At 65.5% G+C, this 19,131-nt stretch overlaps 5 protein-coding genes across 6 annotated transcripts; 2 read left to right on the top strand and 3 right to left on the bottom strand.

Moving 5' to 3' along the window:
• Positions 1-104: 104 nt before the first annotated feature.
• Positions 105-2,280, bottom strand: RAB24 (RAB24, member RAS oncogene family). Its single transcript, XM_072348226.1, has 8 exons — positions 2,104-2,280; positions 1,719-1,787; positions 1,551-1,629; positions 1,404-1,471; positions 1,202-1,301; positions 855-905; positions 701-763; positions 105-508 (listed from the first exon to the last, which is right to left on the bottom strand). The coding sequence occupies exons 1-8, from the start codon at positions 2,218-2,220 to the stop codon at positions 444-446; spliced, it is 612 nt and encodes a 203-aa protein (XP_072204327.1). The 5' UTR covers positions 2,221-2,280; the 3' UTR covers positions 105-443.
• A 38-nt stretch (positions 2,281-2,318) lies between these two features.
• On the top strand, positions 2,319-4,091 carry PRELID1 (PRELI domain containing 1). The gene is made up of 5 exons (XM_072348225.1): positions 2,319-2,528; positions 2,643-2,868; positions 3,025-3,138; positions 3,325-3,403; positions 3,808-4,091. The coding sequence occupies exons 1-5, from the start codon at positions 2,437-2,439 to the stop codon at positions 3,942-3,944; spliced, it is 648 nt and encodes a 215-aa protein (XP_072204326.1). The 5' UTR covers positions 2,319-2,436; the 3' UTR covers positions 3,945-4,091.
• Positions 4,092-4,147: 56 nt separating this feature from the next.
• MXD3 (MAX dimerization protein 3) lies at positions 4,148-5,597 on the bottom strand. 2 transcript variants are annotated; one of them, XM_072348224.1, is made up of 5 exons: positions 5,300-5,597; positions 5,184-5,213; positions 4,991-5,105; positions 4,734-4,905; positions 4,152-4,655 (listed from the first exon to the last, which is right to left on the bottom strand). In XM_072348224.1, the coding sequence occupies exons 1-5, from the start codon at positions 5,551-5,553 to the stop codon at positions 4,546-4,548; spliced, it is 681 nt and encodes a 226-aa protein (XP_072204325.1). In that variant the 5' UTR covers positions 5,554-5,597; the 3' UTR covers positions 4,152-4,545. The 2 variants fall into 2 exon arrangements, with proteins under 2 accessions (XP_072204324.1, XP_072204325.1); XM_072348223.1 differs by having other exon boundaries at positions 4,148-4,655; positions 4,991-5,213.
• Positions 5,598-6,159: 562 nt separating this feature from the next.
• Positions 6,160-8,977, bottom strand: LOC140258373 (lateral signaling target protein 2 homolog). Its single transcript, XM_072348580.1, has 12 exons — positions 8,858-8,977; positions 8,654-8,791; positions 8,350-8,552; positions 8,187-8,276; positions 8,014-8,103; positions 7,833-7,934; positions 7,589-7,762; positions 7,356-7,474; positions 7,172-7,285; positions 6,871-6,969; positions 6,647-6,762; positions 6,160-6,561 (listed from the first exon to the last, which is right to left on the bottom strand). The coding sequence occupies exons 2-12, from the start codon at positions 8,759-8,761 to the stop codon at positions 6,436-6,438; spliced, it is 1,341 nt and encodes a 446-aa protein (XP_072204681.1). The 5' UTR covers positions 8,762-8,791; positions 8,858-8,977; the 3' UTR covers positions 6,160-6,435.
• Positions 8,978-10,650: 1,673 nt separating this feature from the next.
• On the top strand, positions 10,651-19,068 carry FAM193B (family with sequence similarity 193 member B). Its single transcript, XM_072348033.1, has 9 exons — positions 10,651-10,877; positions 12,239-12,478; positions 13,079-13,301; positions 14,251-14,665; positions 15,652-15,847; positions 16,560-16,796; positions 17,287-18,304; positions 18,480-18,555; positions 18,659-19,068. The coding sequence occupies exons 1-9, from the start codon at positions 10,692-10,694 to the stop codon at positions 18,753-18,755; spliced, it is 2,688 nt and encodes an 895-aa protein (XP_072204134.1). The 5' UTR covers positions 10,651-10,691; the 3' UTR covers positions 18,756-19,068.
• Positions 19,069-19,131: the final 63 nt, after the last annotated feature.

The following is a 19,131-nucleotide window of genomic DNA, read 5'->3' as shown; positions in this document are numbered from 1 at the left end:
CTGTGTTTTGTCTCGATGAGTTCGGGCAGCGGGTGAGAGCACGAGCAGCTGAGCCACAGCCAGCGGACACGGCGCCGGCATCACGTGAGCCCGCGAGCCCCATGTCAGACCACAATGCATTTTATTTACATTGTACACCTCGAGAGAAGACGCTTAAATAATCCGCAAGGAATCGGGCGGGATCTCCGAGAGAATAAATTAATGGCTGCTGCCCGCTCTGTGCCAACAGGCAGCAGGGGCACCTCGGTGGGTGCCTGCGGCTCCCAGCACCGCGCAGCTCCACACGCTGAGGCCGGGGAGCAGAGCGATCCACGGGGCTGCGCTTCCCTTGTGCACCGCAGACGGCTCTCATACAGCTAAAATACAGCAGGTAAAAAACAGACGGAGTCCAAAGAGCAGCGGGCGGGCGGCCCGCATCAGCACTTCCCTTTTGGCTGAAGGTCTCAGTGGTGGCAGCAGCTGTACAAGTAGGAACTGCTTTTCTGGCCCAAGTCAACACCTTTCTCCTCTGGAAGAGAACAGAGCAGGAGGCTGCTGAGGGATCTGTGCGGTGACGCTGAGTGTTGCCCACCCAAAAGCCCAGAGCACGTCCTTCCCAGCACAGCTTGCAGAGACAGCAGGGGGAGAAAGGGGCCTGTGAGCCCCCTCGGGTATCTGCTCCATGAACCTTCCATGTGGGCCCCCAGCAGTGGGCGCTCACCTGTCATCTCCTGGAAGGCAGTGAAGTGGACGTAGTCCTCGGCCACCTTCTGGAACAGCTCATCTGCAGGGATGGAAGGGCAGCGTGAGTGCTCACAGCGCCCCACATCCACATCCAGCCGCTCGTGGCACTGCTGTGGCATGGAGCTACTCACCCACGTTCTGTCCCGTCTTGCTGGAGGTCTCGAACAGCTCTGCCTTGACCTCTGAAAGAAGGGCCCAGATTAGCTGTTGCTGTGAGCACAGCACGTGTCCCCAGCTCAGCTGTCACCGGGGCCACCCCTCAGCTGTGGCTGCTACCAGCTACTGGCAGGGGCCCAGGAAACAACCGTGCTCCGCTCCGGGCTCAGCTGGCGCCGGCCCCATCCTGCTCGCTGGGACATGCCGTGCTGGGGAGGCTCCTGGCAGAGCCAAAGCCCCATTGCGCAGGGAGCCCACACAGCCCCCAGAGAGGGGCAGATGCAGCAGCTGGGCCCTGTGGGGTCGGTGGGACGGGCCGTACCGTCAGCGTAGTCCTGCACGTCGTGGAAGTCGACGTCTCGCTTCCTCCGGTCCTCCTCCAGCAAGTCGCTCTTGGTGCCGCACAAGTAGATTCGGCAGCTCTACGGCAGCACAAGGACAGCAGGAGCTGCCACCGCTGCCCGTCCCCGGCCCCTCCACGAGCTCCCACCCAGAAACAACTCGGAGCTCGTCCGCAGCGTTACCTCCTCGCAGTTCTGCAGCTCGTTCACCCAGAACTTGGCGCGTTGGAAGCTGCTGCTGTTGGTGAGATCTGGGAGAGAGGCGTCAGGCCCGGCCCCGGCTGCACCACGTCCCCCCAAAACCCACCGTCACCAGCCCCGAGCTCTCACCGTAGCAGACGACGGCAGCTCGCGCCCCGCGGTAGTAGATGCGGCTCATGGCCTCGTAGCGCTCAGAGCCCGCCGTGTCCTGGGGAACGGGGGGGGAAAGTCAGTGGTGCGGGGTCAGGGGCTCAGCGGGGACGGGGCTGAGCGGGGACGGGGCTCGGTGCTGCTCACCCAGATTCCCAGCGTCACCGTCTGCTCCCCCACTGACAGCACCTTCGCCACGAACGCGGCCCCGATGGTCTGCAAAGGAAGCGGTGGAGACTCGGTGGGACCGGGAGGGACACAAAGGGCTCCGAAATGGGGACGCGGGGAAAGGCGGGGGCTGAGGATGTTGGTGGGACACCGAACCGGGGCGGGGACACGGGGACTCGGCGGAGGCGTGGGGGGCGTTCGGCCAATGGATGCGCGGGGGATACGGGCATAGAGAGAACAAGGCGGGGAGAGCGGAGCCGCGGGGACCCGACCCAGGGGAAGCGGCCCGGGGACACGGCGGGGGGACGGGAGGACACGGCGGGGACGCGGAGGGGACGGCGGTTCGGGCCCCGCGGATCCTCACGTTCTGGTACGGCCCGGCGCGGAAGCGGCGGTGCACGCAGCGCTCCACCAGGCTGCTCTTGCCCACGCCCTCCTGGCCCAGCAGCACCACTTTGGCGTCCACCCGCCGCCCGCTCATCCTCGCGCCGCGCCGGGCCGGGGCGGGGCCGGGGCGGCGGAAGCGGCGGCGGGAAGGAGGGCGGGGCTTACGGCGGAAGTACGCGAGGGGCGGGGCTCGCGCCGGAAGTACGTGCGAGCGAGGCGGAAGTGCGCGGCGAGGGTAGGGGCCGCATGGCGGCCGCCCAGCAGGCGCGGGCCGGAACGGGCGCGGCGACGCGGCCCTGAGCCCGAGCCCATGGGGAAGTACTGCGCCAGCCTGGGCGTCCTCAAAGGGCCCTGGGACCAGGTGTTCGCCGCCTTCTGGCAGCGCTACCCCAACCCGTACAGGTGCGCCGCCGCGCACGGAGCTTCCCCTCCATCCCCAGGGAGGCCCCGAGGAATCCCGGCCCCGCCGCCCGGTGCCGGTGCTGAGCGGCGGCGTCCGTTGTGTTTCCGTTCCAGCAAACATGTCCTGACGGAGGACATCGTGCACCGGGAGGTGACGGCGGACCACAAGCTGCTCTCCCGGCGCCTCCTGACCAAGACCAACCGCATGCCGCGATGGGCGGAACGATTCTTCCCGGCCAACGTCGCCCACTCCGTTTACATCCTGGAGGACTCAATCGTGGACCCCAAGAACCGAACCATGACCACGTTCACATGGAACATCAACCACGCGCGCCTGATGGTGGGTGTCAATAGTGAAGAGTGAACAGTGAATAGGGGTCGGGGAGTCGGGGTGGGTTTGGGCAGCCCCCGGGCAGCACTTTCAGCTGTGCTGTGCTCTGCTGTGCTCTGTGCTGTGCTCTGTGCTGTACTCTGCTCTGTGCTGTGCTCTATGCAGGCAGTGGAGGAGCGCTGCGTCTACCGAGTGAACCCTGAGAACAGCAGCTGGACCGAAGTGAAGCGCGAGGCCTGGGTCTCCTCCAGCCTCTTTGGCGTCTCGCGGGCGGTCCAGGTGAGCGCTGCACGGAGCCCCTGCTGGGCCCGGACCCTGCGCTGGTTTTCTTCCTTTCCCCGTCACTTTCCAACCTTTGTGATCTCTTGGGGGGTCCAGAGCCACCAGATATTTGGTGTTGCTCGGCCCGGGACACAGATGGAGGCAGGGTCACTGGTTGCAGCTCTATAAGTTTTTCTGTTGCAGGAGTTTGGTCTGGCCAGGTTCAAAAGCAACGTGACCAAGAGCACTAAAGGATTTGAATACGTGCTAGCAAGGATGCAAGGTAAACAGCCGAGGGCAGGCTAGGGCTGAATAGGACAAGGCTCTGGGAGATGCGGGTTGTGCTGCCATCAGTCCGGGCTGTGTGCGGGCCCCGGCTTGAGCTAAACTGACCGTGACATCCTTGCCTCTTGCCTTTGCCCTCACGAGCACAAGTGCTCTTCTGGAGTAGAGCTGCCAGGCCCAGGCTGTGCTGAGCAGGGGTGGAGCACGAGCAGGAGGGGGAGCAGAGCAGCAGTTGTCACGTGCCTGGGACTCACTGGGACGTGCTGTGATGCATGTGGGCTGGGAACACAGGGCCGGGCTTTCCCTGTATGGAGGAGGAGGCAGAGTGTGGCTCACCCAGCTTGTTTTAGCTGGGGCGGGGCTGGGGCGGCCGGCATTGGGTCAACAACTCGTGTGTTTCAGGAGAAGCTCCATCTAAAACGCTGGTGGAGACAGCAAAGGAAGCAACTGAGAAGGCAAAGGAGACAGCTCTGGCTGCTACAGAAAAAGCCAAGGACCTGGCGAGCAAGGCAGCCACCAAGAAGAAGCAGTTTGTGTGAAGAGCTGGACACAGGCAAGAGCTGGGCTACACCAGAACAGATAGGAGCCTCCTTAGATTTTATATTTTTAACTGTAAAAGTCTGACAATCAGCTGCTGTTAGATCCTAAGATGTAATTATCATTAAAGAGTCGACTTCCACCTCTGACTTGGCTGAGGGCTGGGCTGTTATAGCAGAGCTCTGGGGGGTGGATGCAGGCGGTGAGTCCTGCTGGCCGCAGGCAGGAAGCAGACGTAGTTTAACCAAGTGCCTTTACTGCAATAATAGTGTTGATATGTACAAGAGCGGGATCAAGGTGGTGGTGGGAGCGCGAAGCATTGCTCGGTGTGCTCACTTCCCCTTGCTGGCTGCACCGGGGCCAGCCTGTAGCTGCATCTGGGGGGTGGGCACTACCCTGTGTCTACTGTACACACATCCCCACTGGGACCAGGCTGTCCGACTGTGCTTCTTGCACTCTCTGCAGTGGAGCCAGGATTGTGCGCCCAGCGCCGTGCCCAGCTCCTCTCAGCTGCCTGGGGTAGGGATGTAGGGATGCACCAGGCACCCGATGCCCCCCACAGCCCTGTGCCGATGTGGCAGCGTGTCCCGAGGGACGGCACTGTCAGGACCAGGGGCTGCGGGGGCTGGAGTAGCTGTGGTCTTTGCCGGAGCAGAAGCCAACCAGCGGCTCCGCACCGAGCCCCGCGCCCTCCACGTCGATCTCGGCCTCCTCTGCGCAGAGGGGCAGGGGTCAGCGCCCGGCGGCTGCTCCGTGCCCCCCCCCACCCCCCCCGCCGTTTCCATACCGACCTCCGTCAGAACCCGACCGCTCCGAGAGCCGTGACGAGTCCAGGCTGTCGGCGCGGCTTCGCTCCGCCCCGCCGGGGCTCAGCAGCTGCTCCAGCCGCTGCCGCAGGCTCTGCTGCCTGCTCCGCAGTCGGTCCTTCACCCGGCGCGCTCTCACCTCCTGCTCCTGCAGCCGCTGCGGGACGCGGGGGGCGGTCAGAGCCGGGGGAGAGCGGAGGGAAGCGGAGCCGTCCCCTCCGGCGCCGCCGGGCTGAGCTCACCTGGATGTGCAGCCGGGCGCGGTGCAGGAGGCTCAGCGTGGTGGAGCGGGTCGGCCCCGCGCCCAGCGGCACCTGCTGCTTCAGCTGCTCCAGGCAGCGCCGGAGCTGCGCCCGCCTGCGGCCGGAACGGCGGTCAGCACGACGGGGCACGGCACGGCACGGCCCCGCCGCGCCGCGCTCCCCCCGCCGGTACCTGTGCTTCTCCAGCGCGTTGTGCACCGACCTGCGGGAGCGCGCGGGCCGTCAGCACCGGGACCGGCACCGGGAGGCGGTGACGCTCCCAACCCCCCCCCCCCGCCCGCCTCTCACCTGCCGCCGCTCCCGGCCTGGCGGGGCCGCGCGGGGCACGGCGAGGCGTATCCGTGCTCGGCCTCCGCCAGGCACGGCGGGATCCGGTCGCGCCGCTCCCTCCGCTCCAGGAACTCGGCCGCCTGCAGCAGCACCTGGATGCTGGAGGCCGCGCGCTCCATGGCTGCGGCCGGGCCCCGCCGGGTGCGGGCACCGCGGGAGGCGGCGGCGGGGCCGGGCGGAGGGAGCGGATGGAAGCGGATGGAAGCGCCCATTGGCCGCGCCGGGCCCCGCGGGGCTGACGTCGGAGCGGCGGGGAAACAAGTTCGGGCGGGAAAGAGCGGGCTTCAAATTTGAATCGCGGCGGGGCGGGGCTACGGGAGGACACGCCCACTCGACCGTAGGACACGCCCCCGGACCGCCAGGACACGCCCCCTCGCGTCGGAGTGCGCGAGCGCGCGGCTGTCACGTGTGCGCGCACCGGCGGCGCGGCTCGGTCAGCGTCGGGAGCGCGTGTGCGCTCGGCACGTGCCCTCGGGACGTGACACGCGTGTGTAACGGGGTGTGTGTGTGTGTGTGTGTGTGTGTATGTGTGTATGTGTGTGTGTGTGTGTGTATGTGTGTGTGTGTGTGTGTGTGTGTGTGTATGTGTGTATGTGTGTGTGTGTGTGTGTGTGTGTGTGTGTGCGCGCGCTCGGAAGGGCCGCGGTCGCCCGTAGCGCTGTGCCCGGCTCTGCCCCTGTCTGCTCCGCAGGCCGCGCGCTCTCACGGCTCTGGCGCTGCGCTCAGCCCGGCCCGCACGGTTCGGTTCGGTTCGGTTCCATCTCTTTATTAACGTCCCTCCGGTGCTGGAGCCCCCCCCCCCCCCCCAGGTCCCGGTCCACGTCGTTCCCCGGGCAGTGCCGTCACGTGAGGCTGTTTGCGCCCTTCTCGGTGCAGACAGCGGCGGGGGGAGGCTCAGCCCCGACCCAGCAGCAGCCAAAGTTCACCTGCACAAACACCACGGAGCAGAACCTCAACGAGGCGCGTTTCCAGCGCCGGGGATGGGGCGGCGCCGGGCTCTGCGGGCACGTGCTGCGCGGTCCTGCGCCCACCCGGCCCCGCGGGGTCACGGTCCGCCCAGCGGCCCAAGGCCGCGTCCTGCAGCCGGGGGTCCCTCAGCGGGTGCGGGTGCGCCAGGCCGGGAGGTGCGCGGCGTGGCAGTGCGTGCAGACGCGCACGGGTCTGTGCTGGCCGCAGTGTGGCAGCGCAGCGGTGTGCGGCGAGCAGCGGGCGCAGAAGATCTGCACGGAGAGAAGCGGCACCCGGTAGAACCGCGGCCACACGGAGCCCCGCGCCCGGCCCGGCCACCCCACAACCCCACGGTACCTTCCCGCAACTGCGGCAGTGGTGGCGGCGGCGCAGCAGGGTGAAGGGAGCACGGCAGGCGGAGCAGTGGCTGCAGCTGCTGTCCGGCACCCACTCGGGCCGTCTGTGCGCTCCTGCTGGGGAAGTGCGAAGGGAAAAGCAACGAGGGGGTTACCGGGAGTCCCTGCCCCGGTCAGAGCAGAGCCACACGGCTGGCGCCGCCCTCCAACTGCACTGCCCCTCACCTGCCCTCTGGAGCCCGGTGGCATCTCTGGGGCTGGGGCACAGGGGGCAGTCAGCCACACGAGGCGCATCACCTGCACGCAGCTCACCGTCCTCATCCTCTGCAGGGACAAAAGTCATTTATCTGGCTGAACTGGGGCAGGGCTCAGCCCCAAAGGTGTCCCCGTGGACGGGATGTGCGGCATGCCCCGGCTGCCAGCATCCCCAGCTGGGCACTGTGGCCACACTGAACCCGCTCTATTGTCACAGCCCCGTTTCCCTGGGGCAGGAGGAGCCATGCCCCGTGCCTGCCCTGCTACGCACTGCTGCCTCCTGGCTCCTCTGAGGTTTCTGCTGGAGAGGCCACGATCTTGAAGACCGTTTTCAGGATGCTGCGCAGATCGCTGGCAAAGTTGGTCTGGAGCTGATCGGCCACCCCTGCGTGGGGATGGGAGCTCAGGGCACTGCGGGAGCGCGGGGTCAGGAAGGGGACGCAGCACTCACTCACCGGAGATGCAGACGAAGAGGGTGTGCAGCATGTCCCTGGTGCTGCTGTAGTGGGAGCGCAGCTCTGAGCAGCGGGAGCCCAGTGTGGCCTCCAGCCATGGCCCTGGGGGGTGCTGGGGGCTGTATACGGGGAGGTGATGTTTCACCCACTGGGTGGAACAAAAAAGCCCTTTCCCACCAGGAAAGGATTGGCCACCCTGTCCCTGCTCCCTCCCCAAGCAGACCCCCACGTGCCTCTCTGTGCATGGGTTGTCTGGGAGACCCCATGGAGAAGGGGGGGCCACTCTGGGTACTGCTTCCCCCCATGCCGGTGGGGTGACCGAGCCGCAGGGATCCTCTGCTTCGGCTGCACAAAGGCTCCTCTCCAGCAGGCACAGCTCCTCTGCTGACAGCACCTGCAGCAGATCCCTGCAGGAAGGAGACAGCGTGACCCCACCTCAGCCTCACCCTGCTGCCCCCCACCCTGCTGCCCACATACCTGATCTTCATCAGCAGGTTGTAGAAGGGGCTGAACACCCGCGACATCTGCTCGGGGCTGCGTTCCAGGCTGAGGGGACCCTCAGGGTAGATGAGGAGACCGCTGCAAGGGGACAGCATGGTGGAGGGATCAGCACGGGGCACCCCCGGGCACTCCTGGCAGGGCAGGGGGCTGCACACACCTGATGATGGCCAGGCGAGGGATGGTGAACATCAGCAGCGGTTCGTAGCCATCAATCATCTCCTGGGTCAGGTAGCCCAAGCGCAGGGCTCTGGGGGGCACACAGCCTTACAATGGAGCTGGGGTGATGCCGGGATGATGCCCCGTGCCCTCCCCAGCACATCGTGTCCCCACCTCTCCACTGTCTCACAGAAGAGCACGATGATCTCCTGTTGCCTGTAGATCTCATCAGGGGATTTCACTGCCACCAGCGAGGACACGTAGCTGTGGAGTTGGGGGACAGTGAGGTGCCACTGGATCCCACTGAGCCCCCGCAGCCCCAACGGCCAATTCCCACCTGAGCTCAAACTCAGCAAACAGACGGTCAAACTGGATGAGTGCAGCCCGCACAGGCTCATTGTAGGTGCCGGGCTGACTCAGGCTCTGCTCCCGCAGCAGTGCCCGCACCAGCTCCAGGCTGCACAGCAGGTTCCTGGCACGCGGCCTCAGCTGTGCCCCCTCCGCCTCCTCCAGCTCAAGGAAGGTCCCTGCCAGAAGGCACTACAAGGACCAAGGGCGTGTCAGGAACTGGGACCGGGGGGAGCCAAGGGGACAGAGCCTGGAGCTCACCCCCAGCCTGTCATCCCCTCCTCAGAGCTGACCTCGGCAGCAAACAGCATGTGGTTCCCCAGGTTGTCCACCAAGAGCTCCTCGGGGAACTTGACCAGGTAATCGCGGCTGTGCCTCTGCGTGGGGATGCACTCCTCCATGATGCGCTCGATGACGGCCAGCAGCTGAGCCTGGTGGGGACGGGGACGTCACCGCAGCCACCCCAAGAGCCCCGCACTGAGGTCACCGTGCCGTACCTGGCTCAGGTGGAGCTGGTTGAGGAGTACCAAATACTGCTGGGGGTCCAGCTCAGCATCCAGCCCATTGATCTCGGCCACCACCCGCGTCACCCGCTCATCAGCGAAGAAGAACTGCGAGAGCAGCCGGGGGTCGGAGCGCTGCGGGCAGATGGGACACTCGATGGGGCTGACACACGGCGGGGCCCCAGATGGAGCCACCTCGCTGTCCCCACCCATGCCTCAGTTTCTCCAGAGCAGGACGAACAAGCTTGTCCTCACCCCGACAGTGTGGGCACAGATCCGTGCGTGACTGTAAACACGGCGGCGGGTGAAAGATCTGCGGGTAGGGAGCACGGGGGCACCGGCAATTCGCCCCCGCCCCGCCGCTCCCCACGACTCTCCCGCGCTGACCGGGGCCGCGGGGCCGGGGTTGCCGAGGATCGGTGCCAGCGATTTGGGGCGGCCCCGGAGCTGCCCGATCCTGTCGGGCTCCCGCGGCACCGCCACACCGTGAGTCACCGGCCGGGCCCGAGGCACCCGCTTCCTCCTCCCGCCCCGCTCCGGGACGGCCCGACTCCGCTTCGCTCTCTGCGAGCGCCCGAGCCCCGCCAACCCAGCGCCGGTACCCCCTGAGACCGCTCCGCACCGGGGGGCTCCGCCCGCCCGTTCCCGGTGCCAGGTGCCCACGGGCAGCAGCGCGCGGGCAGCGGAGCCCCGCGTCTGGCGGCCGCCCCGTCGGTGCGACTCGTGCCGTACCGGGACCGGGGAACAGCCGCCGCCGCCGCCGCTCTCACCTTGGGCCGGTGCAGCCACCTCCGGAGCGCGGCGGGCAGCATGGCGCGACCACGACTTCTACCGCCGCCCGGCTCCCCGCGCCCGCCGCTCGCCAACGGGGCGGGCCGGCACCGGGCACCGCCCGGGGGCGGGGCGGTGTCTGCCCACCTCCGGGGTGGCGGTGGCCGGAACCCGGCGGGCCGGTCCCTGCCCTCGGAGGAACCCGGGGGCTGCCCGGCGCTGGGAGCCGGTCGCCACCCGACGGACCGGTTTCTCGCTGCTTTCTCATCGAGGGCGGATCCCCGCCGGGCAGGGCGCGGTGCCCGCTGTGCCCCGTGCGGGTGCTCCGCTCCCGCTTCCCTTCCCCCTCGGTCCCCGGGGCTCCGTCGTTGCCCGCCCCCCCGCTATCCGAGTCCCTCCGTGGGACGGTTCCCGGCTGCTCCCACCCGGTGCTGCGGACGCCGGTAATTCAGGCGGCTGAAAGCCCGGCCGGGCCGATTCACGGGCCAGAAATCCGCTCCGTTCTGCCGCCTCAGCGCGTCCCTGACCCACGGCCGCTCCGCGGGGACAGCGGGGCTCGGCTCGGCGGCGTCGGTGCTGAGACCCGGGAGATCGTGGCCGCGGTGCGTCACGGCGCTGGGGGCAGCACGGGGCCAAGGGAACCGCCCACGCCGGGCTCGGTGTCCCGGGGCTCCGCGCGGGGCTGCGCGGTGTGGATGCTGCCGGGGGGGAGAGCGCCGTTATCCCGGGAGCGGGGAGGGGCCGCGAAACCGCCCCCGGCACGAACCGCGAGGGGAACCCGCCCGGCTGAGCTGCGCCCAGTGACGGACCCGCCGAACGGCGGCCTGAGGGTGCGGAGCCTCGTGCCCAGCGCTGGGCATCGCCCCACGCGTGGACCCGGGGGAGGCTCCGCGCCACCTCCCACCGCCAGGGGGCGCCGTAACGCGCGGCGTCGCCCGCTCGAAAGATGGCGGCGGCGGCTTCGCCTCGCCGGGCCGCCCCCCCCCCCCGGGCAGGGGCCGGACGGGCCGCGCCGCCATATTGGCTGTTGTCCTGTCTGCGGCGGGCCGCGCTCGCCATGACTCGCAGGCGGAACAAGGTGGCGGCGGCCGGAGGCGCCGCGAACCGCCGAGAACGTCCCGGAGGGGCCGCCGGTCCTCCCGCCCCGCCGCCGCCGCCTCCCCCGCCGCCGGAGCCGCCCTCCCCGCCCGAGGCCGTGGTAGCGGCGGGCGGCGGCGCGGAGCCGGGCAGAGCCGCCCCTCAGGTACCGGGCGCTGAGGGACGCGGGCCGAGGGCGGCCGGGGGGCGCGGGGGGAAGATGCCCGGAGAGCACAAGGGCTCGACGTCGTGGCCCCGAGCTGCGGCCGCGTCGCTTTGCGGGGCGCGATGGGCGGGCACGATGGGCGAGCAGAGCAGAGCGGGCAGAGCAGGGCGAGCAGAGCAGAGCAGAGCAGGGCAGGGCCCGACCGCGTGGGGAGCGGGACGGGAGCAGGGATGGGAGCAGGGATGGTTGCGGCCCGTGGGGCTCCGCGCTGCCGCGGCGGGCGGTTCCGTGCCGGGATCCCAACGGCGTGTGCGAGCGGGGGGGCGCGGCCCTCATCCCGCGGCGACGAGGGAACGGCCGCGGTGCGGGCTGGGAGCGCCGTCTGCCGCCGCCCGGAGCCGCGGGACGGAGGGCGGCTCCGCCATCCCCGCTGCTCCGCTCGGCGGGAGCCCCGCGTGCCCTCGTTAGGGCCGAGCCCCGCGCCGGGGGATGCCGGCTGTGCCCGGGGCTCACCGTAGCGCTGCGGGATGCGCTCCCACGCCCTGGCGGGAGGTCCGGCCCCGCCGCGGGTGAGCGGAGCGGCAACCGGGCGGGCTACCACCTGGCACCCGGCCGTCCCCGCGGTGCCCGGCTGCAGGGAGCCCGCTGAGCAGCTCCCCGCTCCGCCCGCGTGCGCTGGGTGTGCTGGGAAGCGCCGTCCCGTTGCGCTCGCTGAAACGCGGGGTGACCCGAGAGCCCCCCCAGGCCGTGTCCGCCCTACTGGGCAGGGGAGCTGCGTGTCCCCGTGCTCTCCTTGGCCTCTGACCTTTGCTTCACCTTGAGCCTGGGGGACGCCATCTGTTTCACAGCAGCAGTTACAGATGTGCTCATTGTTGCGGGGCCCACCGCAGTGGCAGACGGTGGAGGCTCATCCTGGCTGCAGGGACTCTGTCCAGCTGCGGGTTGGGGCCCGGTGCGTGCTGCGGCGTTGGGCTGTGAGCCCTGGCCCTGCTGCTCTGTGCTGGGAGAGCACTGGGAGCTGCACCCCACCCTGGTGCATGTGCCTCTGGTTGCACAGAACAAAGAGGCGGGTGGGAGGGCCTGTGATGTGCGAGTGCTGTCGTGGGGTTCTGCAATGAATGAGCAGGGAACGTTGTGGCTGAGGGTCCCCACGGCAACCCTGCCTGGTGACATCTGTGGGTTGCACTTTGCTCTAGGGGTCCTTTTGGCGCTGTACCACAGCTGCAGAGGGAGTTGCTGGTGGCCTAACAGGCTAAGGTGGTGCTGGCTGGTAGTAGGATGGCTCTTTCATGCACCTGCGTTGACGTGATGATCTGCAGCAGATCCTTCGGGTGACTTGTGGCCTGTGTGTCCCACTGCAGGTGCTGCCCACCGCCAACCAGTCTGTGCAGACGTGCTGCCTTCTCTGCCACCGTGAGCGCAAGGACTGGGGAGGCCCATCCCACAATGGGCTGGTTTCTCCAGGTGAGAGGCTGCCGCCAGACTTCGTGCCAACGCTCGTGCAGAACCTCCTGGGAGAAATGCCACTGTGGATCTGCCAGAGCTGCCGGAAGAGTGTGGAGGAGGAAGAGCGGCGGGCAGTGCAGGAGCAGGCCCTGGCGGTACATGGCAGGGGAGCAGTGGTTGGAAGGGCTGGGGCTCCCAGGAGTGCAGCCTTGCAGTGCTGATTGTCCTGTGGTGTGTGCTGGGTCTGCGGGTCCCTTCCTCGCACCAACCTTAGCTCCTCAGGTGTTGCTCAGAAGGGGTAGGGGACGGTGCAGGGACTTGTTAGGCAGCCTGTGCGGTGTTGGAGCTGCTTTGCCAGCCCTGCCATACTGTGCTCTGTGCTCCTCCTGCACTGGCCCTGTGGCAGGCTGCCCGCTGTCTGACCCAGCTCTGTGCTGCCACGCTGGGTCAGTGTGTGGCAGGGCAGGTGCCTGCCCCTGTGCAGAGCTCGAGAGCAAAGCAGTGTGACTTCCCTTGTGGCTTTGTTTAACCCTGGCCCACGCTGAACACAACTGGGGCGGCACGTGGCCTTTGGCATCCACCTGGCTGTGGGCTTGGGCTCTGGGAACCAGGCTGCCCCTTTGCTGGATAGAGGCAGTGAGAAGAGCAGGGGCTTGGGGTCAGCGGAGAGGGTCTTGGCCCCAACGCCCTGGGGCAAGGGTCTCTTGCCTCTCTCCCAACCCTGCTCCTACTTCACTCTGTGTTTTCCCTGCCAGGTCTCGTTATCCCACACATCCTGCAAGTCACAGTCTTGTGGGGGTGGTTCCCACTCCTCTTCCTCTTCCACCTCCTCCTCTTCCTCCTCGTGCCACGGGAACTCAGGGGACTGGGACCCCAGCTCTTTCTTGTCTGCTCACAAGCTCTCGGGCCTCTGGAACTCGCAGCACACCAACGGGGCCACACAGGGCAGTCCCCTCGGGGCCCCCCCTGCTGCGCTAGGTGAGTTGAAGTCAGCTGTGGGATTGAGCAGAGCTTTCTCACTGGTCTTTGGCTTAGTCTGTATCCTTGCAAGCAGCTAGACTGATGGGCAGGGGCAGGCAGCAGGGGGCTTCTACTGCAGCAAAGGCGGAGGGTACCAGGACGTTGGAGCATTTCCTTGCTTTGCTAGGAGTGTAGCTCCAGCACAGTGTCAGTATGTCAAGCTGCAGGCAGGGTGCAGGCAGAAATGCTGTGCTGAAGGCTTCAGTGCTTTTCTCATCAGAAACAGCCACGAGATACCCAGCAGTGGCCAGGCCCTAGCTTTGCTTTCCTTGCAGGTGACAAGCACCCCAGCCTGGCTCTCTCTCCAGAGTGCATCAGCCAGGCTCCTGCCACGGTGGCGGGGCTCAAGGCCTGTCCCTATGGCCACGCAACCTCCCCTGCCACTGGCAGTGCTGCCCCAGGCTCGCCTCTGCCTACCTCACTTGACTTCTGCAAGACGCTGCCGAAGCAGTTCAAAAGCATGTGCCGGAGGGCCACCCCACCAGGTGCGTGTACCAGGGGTAGGTCTGGCCTCATCCTCCCAGCCCACTGCTTTCTCTGCCCCTGTGCCTTTTCCCTTGTGTTGCCTTTTTTGTCAGGGCATCTGTGGGGCAGATGAAGCTGCTGAGGCCCATTGCAAGCAGAGATTACTTCTGGCTTCTAACCTGAGTACCTGGGGGGGGGGGGGACAGGGTTTGTCACTGTAGAAGAAACCCATGTAATGTGCTTTCTGTTCTGCTCCCTCAGGAGCAACCCCATGCATTGCCTTCTGGCTGAAGTTTGGTGCTATGGCACCTCTTGGTACTAGTGGAGACCTGGGAGCTTTCTAACCTAAGCTTGAGCTGAGGGACCTGTGTGCATTTGGGCTGTGGGACGCCTCTGAGTGTGGCCCTGTCACCTGACTGTCTCTGCTTCTGCCTGTCTGCAGGTGAGGCCTTCCACTCCTCAGAGCATCATCAGCACTCGGACCTCACTGCTCCCCCCAACAGTCCCACCGGGCTCCCCTCCCAGCCACCGGCGCTGATTCCCTCCAAGCAGATGCCTGCCCACCCAGGACCCTTCAGCTCCCCTCCACACGTCCCGCTGGGCACCACCCCACAGGCTGCACTCTTCCCTGCGCCCAGCGTACAGACGGCAGCCCTGAAGCCGACATCCGAGTCCCCTTCTGCTGGCACAGTCTCACACAGCCCGGGGTCGTGTAAGAGCCCTCACCTGCCCCCTGCCAATGTGCCGCTGCTGAAGATGCCACCTCCGCTTTCGGGCTGCACTCATCCCTGCAATGGGCACTGCAGTACTTCGCTCATCCCTCCACCTGCCTCCCACCAACTGCCCGGCACAAACAGGTGAGTGGATGAGCCCTGCATGTTTCCAACCTCTCCTCACTCGCTGGGTGATCCCACCCACGCCCAAGGATGTGATTTCCCCTGTGGAGGGATTGACCACCCTGGAATGGTGGTGCAGAGAGCAGCTGTGTTTGTTGGCCAGTTCTGCTGCTGTAGACCCCTGGTCTTTAAGGGTTAAGCTCTTTTTCTCCCTACATGTCTTCTCTGTGCGGTTGTCCTTTAGTACTGTGGTGCAGAAGAGACTGCTTGCTTGCTTACTCCTCCTCCAGCTAAAAGACCCAAAGAAACCGCCTGGTCAACCTGCTGTTGGCCAACAGGACCTTTGTCAGTGAGACCCATCGGGCAGCTGAGGCACTGGGCAAAGGTTCTCAAGAAGATGAAGCCCGTGGACTGGTGGTTCTGCTCGCCTGCTCCCCTGGCCCTCTTTGGGCTACATGTGCCTTGGAAGAGAGCATGCTGAGTCGAGGGCGTTGGTTCCTCTCTGCTGATAAGCTCTCCCTGCGGAGGGCCAGACAAGTCTCAAGCTGGAGCTAGAGGAATGGTGCTGTGGGCCGTGCCCTGGCTGCCCTGTCCCTGAACTGGGTGGTCTGTGCCTGTGGGAGTCGGGCCTGCCTGCACGTGGGGATGTCTGGCAGCTGCATGCAGTTCCAGTGTTTCTCACCTGTGCTACTTGCCACCCCCAGTGAGTACCGCTCCCTGCCCTGGGATCAGCTCATGGCCTTGCAGGGGACATTGCTTTCTGGAACTCTGGTGGGCCAGCCTTCTGCCTGCTAAGAGGTGCTGGGGGGTGAAGAGTTAGGAATGCCTTCTGTCACAGGCTCCTACGGCATATTCCTTGCAGAAGGAGGGTGCAGAGGGCTGGGGTTTGTCTGCCCTGCAAATCCTTTTGCTCTGGCACAGGCTGCCTCGGGAAGGGTGTTCTTGTACACCTCGTGGGGTGATGTTGAGCTTCTCCACTTGCACTCACTTCTTGCCATTCTCCTCAGGGACCCATCTTGCAAAGGACACAAGTTCCCGAATGGTACCAGCTGCCATCCGCCACAGCCGTGCGAGGCAGATGAGGGGCTCGGGGAGGACGAGGACAGCAGCTCGGAGCGCAGTTCCTGCACCTCCTCCTCCACCAACCAGAAAGATGGGAAGTTCTGTGACTGCTGCTACTGTGAGTTCTTCGGCCACAATGCGGTGAGTGAGAGAGCGCTCTGCAGTCACCTCTGGTCTTTGTGCTCTGCTCAGTGGTATAAAGTTGGTGTGTGGAGAGCAGAGAGATGGGAGTGTCTGGCCACAGCTTTTCTCTGCCTGTATGTATGCCCCCCCAGCTGAATGATCATCAAGGCTCATCAGCCTGCTGGTGCCCTCGCTCCCGACTCACAGTGTCCTGCCTTTCAATCCTTGTGGCTTCGTCACAGAATTGTAGGGGTTGGAAGGGGCTTCTGGAGGTTATCTAGTCCGACCCCGCTGCTAAAGCATGTTCCTTGGAGTAGGTTGCAAGGGAAAGCATCTGGGTGGGTTCTCTCTTCAGAGACCTCTGTGGGTAGCTCTGTAATCCTCAAAGTAGTTTTCTCTAACGTGGAACTTCTTGTGTTCCAGTGTGTGCTAGTTGCTTCTTGTTGCTGTGCACCACCGAGTAGAGCCTGGCCCCATCCACCCATTAGATTCCCCCTCAGTCTTCTCTTCTCCAGGCTGAAAAATCCCAGTCTGTCAGATCAGGGAGATGCTTCAAGCCTCTAATCATCTTTGTGGCTATGTTGGAAGGAGTTCAGTAAAGGTTGTGCTGAGACCTCAGGGACAGGAGTGGTTGGGGAGAGCGATGGGTGACTAGTGTGGAAGCTGGGGCTGCCTGCATGTTACACTGGTTCTGGTTCCTGCCAAGCTTGACAGCTCTCACCTCCTGCAGCCACCAGCCGCTCCCACAAGCCGCAACTACGCTGAGATTCGGGAGAAGCTGCGCTCACGCCTCACCAAAAGGAAAGAGGAACTGCCACAAAAACTAGGACACAACAGCAGCTCAGGAGAGCCCGCTGTGGACCACCGCAACGTGGATGAACTGCTGGACTACATCAACAGCACAGAGCCCAAGCCCTTGAACAGTGCCAAGGCAGCCAAGAGGGCACGGCACAAGCAGAAGAAGAAGGTGAGGCTGGGCAGAGGGAAGCGCTGCTCTGTGTCCTGTCTGGGTCCTGTCCTGGGCGGGAGGGGGCCTGTCCTACTCCTCTCAGAAGGTCAGGGCAAGACTGCTCCTGGCAGGGCTTTGCGTTCTCCCGCTTCCATTTGGTTTCTTGAGCTCTGTACCCTCTGCTGTCCTTCTCCTGAGTTGACACCAGTTGAGTTGACTCTTTGGAGACTTCTCTGCACCTCTGCCCAAAGCATCTGGGAGGGCCAGGCTGCTCCGTTGTGTGCTGTGGCTCTGACAAGCAGTGTGTCTCTGTAGTGGTGTGAAAGCTTGTGCTCTTCACTGGTGTCTCGTGTCCACTGTGCAGAGTGGTGGCTGTTGTGATGCCTACAGGGGGCATGTGGCAGTTCAGGCAGTATGAGGAAGCCATGCTGAACACTGGCTCTTGGTTTGCTGCCTGACCAACCTGCACACATTTACCTGCCTCATCTCATCTTCACTTGTGTTGCAGGAGAAGGAGAAAGCCCAGCTGGAGGCAGAGGCTCAAAAGCGGGCAGAGCGTGCCCCTGCAAACAGCCAGAACAGGGAGCCAGCTGAGGAGAAGCTGCTGGAGTGGCCAGAGCTGGAGCTGGAGCGTGTGAACAGCTTCCTGAGCAGCCGGCTGCAGGAGATCAGGAACACCATCAAGGACTCCATCCGGGCCAGTTTCAGTGTCTATGACCTCAACCTGGATGTCAACGACTTCCCCAAGAAGGCAGCTGTCTTGGAGCAGAAGAACCTGATCTCCCACCTCAATGGCTCCTCTGACCTGCAGGACATAGATCTGGCCCTTGCCCCGCTCAGCCTGGGCCCCACCAAGAGCCACTCGCTGCTGCGGGGTGAGCTGGGCCCTCGATGGGGTGATGGGCCGGGGGAGCTGCCACTGGCCCCGACAGCCACCGAGAACGGGGTGGTGAAGCGCCTCAGCGCCGTGCCCAGCCTGTCCCGCATGATCTGGGTTCAGTCCAAGGCTGCAGACTCTGCTGTGGATGGCGATGGGCAGAGCCCGGAGCCCAAGGAGGGACTGCAGCCCAAGGGGCCAGAGCCACCGGAGCAGGTGCTGGCAGGGGGCCGGCAGAGGAAGAACAAGCGGCAGAGCGGGCAGGTGAAGAAGGGGGACGGTGCTGTGGTGCTCGGCGGCCAGGCCAGGCTGGAGAACTCTGGTGTGAAGGGGCAGGTGCTGGGAACCAAGCACCCTTCGAAGCCCAGCACCGCAGAGCCGCAGCGGGCGGGTGGCTGCACTGAGGTGGAGAATGGCAAGGGGCAACCCTGGGGCTGCAGCACCGCCAGACCGGAGAAGGAGAGAAGCAACGATTGGAAAGGGAGGAGGGCAGAGGGCAAAGCCGAGCTGCCGGATCTGGTGCAGCTGCCCACCCCGGCCACTGGGGACCGGCAGCCGCCGCCTCCTGCTGCCCTGGGAGGATCCCCCCAGCCCAAGGGCAAGAGCAGGAAGAACCGCAACAAGGTGGAGAAATCCAATACCTCTATCGGTGAGTGCCAGCAGCTCTGCTCTGCTGCTGCAGCCCCTTCCCCAGCCCTTGTCCTGTCTGCTGCCAGCTCCCCTCCTGCCCTGCTGTGTGTTGGGGGGGTCCCATCCCTGGCACTGTCCTGCTGGGAGCAGCTGGGTTTAGGGCTGTTGTGCTGACCCTGTGCTCTGCTCACCAGATGACGTGTTCCTGCCCAAGGACTTGGACGGCGTGGAGATGGATGAGACTGACCGGGAGGTGGAGTATTTCAAGAGGTGAGGCTGCTCTCCTGGTGGGGTGAGCTCACTGCTCAGTGTCCTGGAGCTCTGAGCTCTGTGAGCTCTGTGTCTCACTGCGGCTCCGTTCTGTCCCGGGCAGGTTCTGTTTGGATTCGGCCAAGCAGACGCGGCAGAAGGTGGCGGTGAACTGGACCAACTTCTCCCTGAAGAAAACCACTTCCAGCGCAGCGCAGTGAGGTTGCGGGGCTGCCCCCCCCCCAAACCCCCCCAACCCTCGGCCGCTCCGCTCTCCTCACTGTGCCCCGTCTCCCCCCCCGGGGGTCCCCGGCTCCTCTATGGGGTTCCTCGTTACGAACACCCCGGTGCTCTCCTGCCCCGCGGGGCCCCCGGCGCTCTCCCCACCTCCTCCTCCCTCTCCCCAGCCGTCCGCTCGCCCTGCCCGCCGTGTGGCCGCGGGGCGGGATGTCCGTGCTGGACCCAATAAAGAACTTTGTAATTTTTTATTTTATTTAACCCCGGCCTCCGCTGCTTTGTTCGGCGGGGCTGTGCGCGCCGTGCTGTGCGCTGTGCTGTGTGCGCCGTGCTGTTACGCGTTGCGCCGAACTTTGGCCT

The sequence above is a fragment of the Excalfactoria chinensis genome, chromosome 13 (genome assembly GCF_039878825.1).
Source record: "Excalfactoria chinensis isolate bCotChi1 chromosome 13, bCotChi1.hap2, whole genome shotgun sequence".
Taxonomy (NCBI): Eukaryota; Metazoa; Chordata; class Aves; order Galliformes; family Phasianidae; genus Excalfactoria; species Excalfactoria chinensis.
This window is presented reverse-complemented; position numbering and strand designations above follow the sequence as displayed.

Bases quoted from the DNA above. Each gene is read 5' to 3' on its own strand.
- RAB24 (XM_072348226.1), bottom strand. From the start codon at position 2,220: ATGAGCGGGCGGCGGGTGGACGCCAAAGTGGTGCTGCTGGGCCAGGAG. The intron at 1,788-2,103 runs GTGAGGATCCGC...CTTCCTTTGCAG, and splicing joins GCGCCGGGCCGTACCAGAAC to ACCATCGGGGCCGCGTTCGT. The intron at 1,472-1,550 runs GTGAGAGCTCGG...CCTCTCTCCCAG, and splicing joins AGCTGCCGTCGTCTGCTACG to ATCTCACCAACAGCAGCAGC.
- PRELID1 (XM_072348225.1), top strand. From the start codon at position 2,437: ATGGGGAAGTACTGCGCCAGCCTGGGCGTCCTCAAAGGGCCCTGGGAC. The intron at 2,869-3,024 runs GTGGGTGTCAAT...TGCTCTATGCAG, and splicing joins TCAACCACGCGCGCCTGATG to GCAGTGGAGGAGCGCTGCGT. The intron at 3,404-3,807 runs GTAAACAGCCGA...CGTGTGTTTCAG, and splicing joins CGTGCTAGCAAGGATGCAAG to GAGAAGCTCCATCTAAAACG.
- MXD3 (XM_072348223.1), bottom strand. From the start codon at position 5,553: ATGGGCGCTTCCATCCGCTTCCATCCGCTCCCTCCGCCCGGCCCCGCC. The intron at 5,214-5,299 runs GTGAGAGGCGGG...GCGCTCCCGCAG, and splicing joins CAGGCCGGGAGCGGCGGCAG to GTCGGTGCACAACGCGCTGG. The intron at 4,906-4,990 runs GTGAGCTCAGCC...CGCGTCCCGCAG, and splicing joins GCGCCCGGCTGCACATCCAG to CGGCTGCAGGAGCAGGAGGT.
- LOC140258373 (XM_072348580.1), bottom strand. From the start codon at position 8,761: ATGGAGGAGTGCATCCCCACGCAGAGGCACAGCCGCGATTACCTGGTC. The intron at 7,475-7,588 runs GCACGTGGGGGT...CCCCGTATACAG, and splicing joins GACAACCCATGCACAGAGAG to CCCCCAGCACCCCCCAGGGC. The intron at 6,763-6,870 runs GTGAGGGGCAGT...GCACTTCCCCAG, and splicing joins CACCGGGCTCCAGAGGGCAG to CAGGAGCGCACAGACGGCCC.
- FAM193B (XM_072348033.1), top strand. From the start codon at position 10,692: ATGACTCGCAGGCGGAACAAGGTGGCGGCGGCCGGAGGCGCCGCGAAC. The intron at 12,479-13,078 runs GTACATGGCAGG...TTTCCCTGCCAG, and splicing joins TGCAGGAGCAGGCCCTGGCG to GTCTCGTTATCCCACACATC. The intron at 15,848-16,559 runs GTGAGTGAGAGA...CACCTCCTGCAG, and splicing joins AGTTCTTCGGCCACAATGCG to CCACCAGCCGCTCCCACAAG.